This window comes from Dendrobates tinctorius, unplaced genomic scaffold (assembly GCF_039654945.1).
Source record: "Dendrobates tinctorius isolate UK_male_01 unplaced genomic scaffold, ASM3965494v1 ptg000168l, whole genome shotgun sequence".
Taxonomy (NCBI): Eukaryota; Metazoa; Chordata; class Amphibia; order Anura; family Dendrobatidae; genus Dendrobates; species Dendrobates tinctorius.
The window spans coordinates 3,738,258-3,745,437 of NW_027361835.1; the positions used below are offsets into that span (position 1 = coordinate 3,738,258).

Consider the following 7,180-nt stretch of genomic DNA (forward strand, 5'->3'; position numbering starts at 1 on the left):
AGGAGACAGCAATGCTGAATAACAGTCTACACTGCGTCAGTAGATCCTTATACAGGGGTATAACGAGGCCTCACTGTACAGGAGAGACCGGAGCGAGGAGCAGGGGACTGATCACAAGAGCTGACAATCTGATGACACAGCAATGCTGAATAACAGTCTACACTGCGTCAGTAGATCCTTATACAGGGGTATAACGAGGCCTCACTGTACAGGAGACCGGAGCGAGGAGCAGGGGCCTGATCACAAGAGCTGACAATCTGAGGAGACAGCAATGCTGAATAAGTCTACACTGCGTCACTAGATCCTTATACAGGGGTACAATGAGGCCTCACTGTACAGGAGAGACCGGAGCGAGGAGCAGGGGACTGATCACAAGAGCTGACAATCTGAGGAGACAGCAATGCTGAATAACAGTCTACACTGCGTCACTAGATCCTTATACAGAGGTATAATGAGACCTCACTGTACAGGAGAGACCGGAGCGAGGAGCAGGGTCCTGATCACAAGAGCTGACAATCTGAAGAGACAGCAATGCTGAATAACAGTCTACACTGCGTCACTAGATCCTTATACAGGGGTATAATGAGACCTCACTGTACAGGAGAGACCGGAGCGAGGAGCAGGGTCCTGATCACAAGAGCTGACAATCTGAGGACACAGCAATGCTGAATAAGTCTACACTGCGTCACTAGATCCTTATACAGGGGTATAATGAGACCTCACTGTACAGGAGAGACCGGAGCGAGGAGCAGGGTCCTGATCACAAGATCTGACAATCTGAGGACACAGCAATGCTGAATAACAGTCTACACTGCGTCACTAGATCCTTATACAGGGGTATAATGAGGCCTCACTGTACAGGAGAGACTGGAGCGAGGAGCAGGGGCCTGATCACAAGAGCTGACAATCTGAGGACACAGCAATGCTGAATAACAGTCTACATTGCGTCACTAGATCCTTATACAGGGGTATAATGAGGCCTCACTGTACAGGAGAGACCGGAGCGAGGAGCAGGGCCCTGATCACAAGAGCTGATAATCTGAGGAGACAGCAATGCTGAATAACAGTCTACACTGCGTCACTAGATCCTTATACAGGGGTATAATGAGGCCTCACTGTACAGGAGAGACCGGAGCGAGGAGCAGGAGCCTGATCACAAGAGCTGACAATCTGAGGAGACAGCAATGCTGAATAACAGCCTACACTGCGTCACTAGATCCTTATACAGGGGTATAATGAGGCCTCACTGTACAGGAGAGACCGGAGCGAGGAGCTGGGGCCTGATCACAAGAGCTGACAATCTGAGGACACAGCAATGCTGAATAACAGTCTACACTGCGTCACTAGATTCTTATACAGGGGTATAATGAGGCCTCACTGTACAGGAGAGACCGGAGCGAGGAGCTGGGGCCTGATCACAAGAGCTGACAATCTGAGGACACAGCAATGCTGAATAACAGTCTACACTGCGTCACTAGATCCTTATACAGGGGTATAATGAGGCCTCACTGTACAGGAGAGACCGGAGCGAGGAGCAGGGGCCTGATCACAAGAGCTGACAATCTGAGGAAACAGCAATGCTGAATAACAGTCTACACTGCGTCACTAGATCCTTATACAGGGGTATAATGAGGCCTCACTGTACAGGAGAGACCGGAGCGAGGAGCAGGGGCCTGATCACAAGAGCTGACAATCTGAGGACACAGCAATGCTGAATAACAGTCTACACTGCGTCACTAGATCCTTAGGGAGAATGAGGCCCTCACTGTACAGGCAAAGACCTGGAACGATGACTGTGGAAAACGGATTAATATTAAAAAAGAGCCGTTAAAGGAGCCAAAAGCGCAGTCTCTTTATGGTGAGCGGAGCCGAATGAGCCAGATCACCAAAAAGAGCCGAACTTCCCATCACTAATACATACACACTTTGAGCTTTATATATTAGATATATATATATATATATACATACACACACACAGAGCAGCGTTCCGGATGTTTCTGGCCTAGGACTGAAACCGCCTGTAGCCAGTTATTCGTTGTTTCCTATTGTTGGTCTATTTCTATCGTATACCCGTTGGCTTTTCCTCCTTTATCTACAGTCTGTTACAGGTCGGCTGATGATAACGACCATATGTCGACAGTCATTATTCCCTATTTTAGGTCTGGTCTCTTGATCTGTGTGTGCGCCTAGCGGGCTAATTCCACAGAAAAACATCTTTGTGCAAGCTCGCTGACTGAGGTGTCGCCTTGTTGACGGTTAAACCGCATGGTCGCGTTAACTGTTGAACTAGAGGCTAGCTCCTTCCCCCTGTACGGCGTTGTCATTGGCTTCAAAACACTCACCGCTGTCTGACACGAGAGAAGAGACTCCCGGTGATGGAGGAACTCCGGCGTCCGCTTGGGCGATGGTCTGGTTCTTGAATTGGCCGGAGGCGGTGGGAGATGGGTCTCCCCGCCTGGCAGTCAATGATGGAGCATGACTGCTGGTGGCTGTCATGTGCCCGAGCCTGCCTATTGGGACTCAGATGCGTTGAACCATCTCGATGTAGAACGCCATCCAGAGGGCCGAGAGCTGTGGCGGCTCCTATGTGAGCTGTGTCTCCGATGGTAACGGGAGGATCGTCTTTGAGGCCGGTTTCACATTTACGTATGGAGGAGCAGCGGACTTCCTCCGTGAAGCTCTGCACACAGCCTCACCTCCTCTGGTCAGTTCTGCCTCCGTCAGCATGCAGCCTACATACCCCATCTTTAGCATTAGGTGCACAGGCATTTGACGGTGCGGTGACCTGCGCCAAAACGACACATGCGGAGGCATCCGTATACATCGGCACAGCCTGCGTACCTAATGCTAAAGATGCAGGCTGCATGCCGACGAAGGCAGAACTGACCAGAGGAGGTGAGGCTGTGTGCGGAGCTTCAGAGGAAATCCGCAGCGCCTCCATACGCAAATGTGAAGCTGGCCTTAGAGGGACAGCGGGAATAATGGCAGGAATCATCTCAGGAGCATGAGGACGACCTGCAGCATCTATGCCTGCGTCCGCTGCGGCTATGTGGTGTTAGGGGCATTTATATTTGTAATAAGGGGTTCAGTGAGTGGGTCATGAGCTGGTCATTAATGTTGTGCTGCTTAACGGTTGGGGTGATATGGTGGGGATTAAACTGTGATTTGTTGCGTTTTGAGCATGGATGGGATGTTGTATTACATTACCATATTGGGCTGCGATATAATGAGTCGTGTTTGGGAGGACAGGGGGAAGTGTATAACTTTTATTAGGTGCTCCGTTACCAGTCCAGAGCCCCTGGCCCGATCATCATGATCTCTCCAACCAGAGCCCCCCCCGAAGCCTTCACCCAAACCAACCCACGAGCGAAACAAGACCCGAGCTCAGGTGTGAAAGTCAAACTTTATTGTGTCAGAACAAAGGGCTCTATGCAACCAGGGCGGACGCTGTGGCCGACTCACTGCAAAAGAAAAAAGCTCGCTCAGTAACGATGACACCAGAGAAAGAGCCCCCCCAAAACAAATCACTGTGGGATACTCACTATTTCCAGGTGGGCGGCAGGACGCGCCGAGTCTTGTAGTATCGAGCCAATCGGTGGATCCGGCTCTCGATGAGAATCAGACGGAATTTAGCATCTTTATCCTGGAGAAGACAGAAGCTGAAGTCATTACCGCAGCAACCACCAAGCACAGCAGCCACCCCCTCACATGCACCAAGAGGAGCCACCTAACACCGATGCCCCCTGCCTCAAAGGAGCCAGCAAGAACAGGTGACCCCCTCCCCCCCCCCGCTGACGGTGAGAACAGGTGACCCCTTCCCAACACACCAGGAGGAGCCGGCGAGGACGGGTGACCCCTTCCCCCCCCGCAACAGGAGGAGCCGGCGAGGACGGGTGACCCCTTCCCCCCGCATCAGGAGGAGCCGGCGAGGACGGGTGACCCCTTCCCCCCCCGCAACAGGAGGAGCCGGCGAGGACGGGTGACCCCTTCCCCCCCCGCAACAGGAGGAGCCGGCGAGGACGGGTGACCCCTTCCCCCCCCGCAACAGGAGGAGCCGGCGAGGACGGGTGACCCCTTCCCCCCCCGCAACAGGAGGAGCCGGCGAGGACGGGTGACCCCCTTCCCCCCGCATCAGGAGGAGCCGGCGAGGACGGGTGACCCCCTTCCCCCCGCATCAGGAGGAGCCGGCGAGGACAGGTGACCCCTTCCCCCCGCATCAGGAGGAGCCGGCGAGGACAGGTGACCCCTTCCCCCCGCATCAGGAGGAGCAGGAGAGGACAGGTGACCCCTTCCCCCCATATCAGGAGGAGTCGGTGAGGACAGGTGACCCCTTCATTCCGCTGCCAGCAAGAACAGATGACCCCTTCCCCTGCATCAGGAGGAGCCGGCAAGGACAGGTGATCCCCTTCCCAACGCACCAGGAGGAGCTGGCGAGGACAATTCCCCTTCACTCACAGGAGGGACACCATGCAGCCAGTAAGGGGAGCACGGACGGCAGCACCGCTCACCTTCCTATTCCTCTCCAGGTGTTTGCGCACGGCGACGGCCTTCTTGATCAGGTGGTACAGGTCCTCCGGGAGGTCGGGGGCGAGGCCTTTGGACTTCAGGATTCTCAGAATTTTGTTGCCAGTAACAAAACGAACCTGAGCGACTCCATGAGAATCTCGGAGAATGACTCCTGCAGGAGCCAGAGACATGTCTTCAAACAGAAGTCTTCAAACAGAGGCTGGACAGACATCTAACTGGGATGATTTAGCGAATCCTGCTTTGAGCAGGGGGTTGGACCAGATGGCCCAGGAGGTCCCTTCCAACTCTACGATTCTATGATTCTATGTCACATGCCAGGAATACCCCGATGAAGGTCCCCCAGCCTCCGGGACAGCACAACCCCCACCCCAAGACAGCACCCTTACCCCCATGACAGCTGCCCCCCCGCTCCCTTACACAACAACCCACCCTCCGAGACAGCACCCCTCCCAAAACATGCCTGCCACACCCCTCCTCCGGTACAGCATCCCCCTCCCAAACACGCCTGCCACACACACACTCCCCCCTCCGGTACAGCATCCCCCTCCCAAACACACCTGCCACCCCCCCTCCGGTACAGCATCCCCCTCCCAAACACGCCTGCCACCCCCCCTCCGGTACAGCATCCCCCTCCCAAACACGCCTGCCACACAACCTCCGGTACAGCATCCCCCTCTCGAACACGCCTACCACACACCCCCTCCGATACAGCATCGCCCTCCCAAACACACCTGCCACACACAACCCCCCCCCTCTGATACAGCATCCCCCTCACCCCCCCCCCCCTCCGGTACAGCATCCCCCTCCCAAACACGCCTGCCACACCCCTCCCCCCCCCCGGTACAGCATCCCCCTCCCAAACATGCCTACCACACACACTCCCTCTGATACAGAATCCCCCCAAACACACCTGCTACAGCATCCCCCCCAATGCACACACTCCACCTCACCCTCCAGGACAGCATTCCCAACTCACCCCCCCCCTCCGGTACAGCATCCCCCTCCCAAACACGCCTGCCACACCCCCCCCTCCGATACAGCATCCCCCTCCCAAACACGCCTGCCACACAACCTCCGGTACAGCATTACCCCCAAACACACCTGCTACAGCATCCCCTCCAATGCACACACTCCACCTCACCCTCCGGGACAGCATCTCCCCATACGCAACCCCCCTCCAAAACAGAACCCCTCCCCAGTACAGCATCATTCTACCCTCCCAACCCCGAGACAGCACCCTCACAGGTCAGCCCGCTGCACTCACCAATCTGGGATGGGGTGAGCCCCTTCTTGGCGAGCTTGTAGATCTGCTCCTTCACATCGTCAGACGTCAGCTTCAGCCACTAAGAAATAATACACAAGATACCGGGAGTTGTAGTCGGAGCAGTAGCACTCAGAACAAGCTGCAGCTGATGAGGCCGATGGCACAGGGAAACCCACCAACCCTAGAGATGGCAGCTACAGGGGCGGGGACGCTACTCACCGTGGGGACGCTGCGTCTGTAGGGGAGAGCGGACTGGGACAAGCCCTTTCTGTAAGGAGAGAAAGCCAGATGTCAGCATACAAGTGATATCACCAGCGACAGGCCCCCCCAGCCTCCACGACAGGCCCCCCCAGCCCCCGCAACAGCCCCCAACCTCCGCGACAGGCCCCCAACCCCCAGCCCCCGCGACAGGCCCCACAGCCCCCAGCATCGGCGACAGCCCCCACAGCCCCCAGCATCGGCGACAGCCCCCACAGCCCCCAGCATCGGCGACAGCCCCCAGCATCCGCCACAGCGCCACAGCCCCCAGCATCCGCCACAGCCCCCAGCATCCGCCACAGCCCCCAGCATCCGCCACAGCCCCCAGCATCCGCCACAGCCCACAGCATCCGCCACAGCCCCCAGCATCCGCCACAGCCCCCCAACCCCCAGCATCCACGACCCCCCCTCCGTCCATCTTTAGCCCCCGGCTCACACCACCAGGTGATAGAAATGTGGAAAGACACAAGAGGCGGCATCAGCGCGGGGCCGTCAGCAGTCGGTTCCTCCGCGTCCCACAGCGGGGAGCAGGCGCCGGACCCCGGTTCTCCGCCCTGGTGACTGATAACAGCCCGCGCACCGTGTCCTCCTCCCGACGGAGTCACGCGCACACGAGGAGCCACGGCCGCCGTCACACCCGCCTTGCCCGGCCTCGCCGCTCCCTCCCCGCCGCCGGCCCCGGCTCTCACCCTGGAGCGTGCATGCGACCCATGATGGCGGCTGTGAGGAAAAGAGAGGGCGGAAGTCAGCAGCGCGCAGGTCACAGGCTGCAGCGGAAGTGCGTCACAGCGAGGGCGGGACCAGCCCGGCTACAACCCCCTCCATTACCCATAAGTCACTGTGATGTGTTTGGGATTACGGGGGCGTGCCCCGGCGCCTAGCTCTGAGTGCGCATGCTCGGCTCACTGCACGGTGCACGCGGCTTGGCCGCTGCTGAGCGATCAGTGATGATGATTATTATCCCTGTCATCCCGAGGCTGCACAGAGGCCGGGCGGGGTCTACCGGCACCAGACCCGTACCCAGGGTGGGGGGAATGGTCCCCAGGGGCCTCCCTGCAGCTGTGTGCCGGTGTCCCAGCTATAGTGACGCGTCGGCGGCTGCTCGTCTCCCCCCCGGCCCTCCACGTCCCC

At 57.6% G+C, this 7,180-nt stretch overlaps 1 protein-coding gene across 1 annotated transcript; it reads right to left on the reverse strand.

The window, feature by feature from the left end:
* Positions 1 to 3,384: 3,384 nt before the first annotated feature.
* Positions 3,385 to 6,885, reverse strand: RPS13 (ribosomal protein S13). Its single transcript, XM_073550767.1, has 6 exons — positions 6,739 to 6,885; positions 6,011 to 6,059; positions 5,792 to 5,870; positions 4,509 to 4,678; positions 3,543 to 3,643; positions 3,385 to 3,461 (listed from the first exon to the last, which is right to left on the reverse strand). The coding sequence occupies exons 1-6, from the start codon at positions 6,759 to 6,761 to the stop codon at positions 3,428 to 3,430; spliced, it is 456 nt and encodes a 151-aa protein (XP_073406868.1). The 5' UTR covers positions 6,762 to 6,885; the 3' UTR covers positions 3,385 to 3,427.
* Between the last annotated feature and the right edge of the window lie 295 nt (positions 6,886 to 7,180).

Excerpts from the sequence above, each read along its gene's own strand:
- RPS13 (XM_073550767.1), bottom strand. The coding sequence starts at position 6,761 with ATGGGTCGCATGCACGCTCCAGG. Across the intron at positions 6,060-6,738 it reads GGTCGCATGCACGCTCCAGG|AAAGGGCTTGTCCCAGTCCG; the intron begins GTGAGAGCCGGG and ends CTCTCCTTACAG. Across the intron at positions 3,462-3,542 it reads CTGCCGCCCACCTGGAAATA|TGAGTCGGCCACAGCGTCCG; the intron begins GTGAGTATCCCA and ends TTTCTTTTGCAG.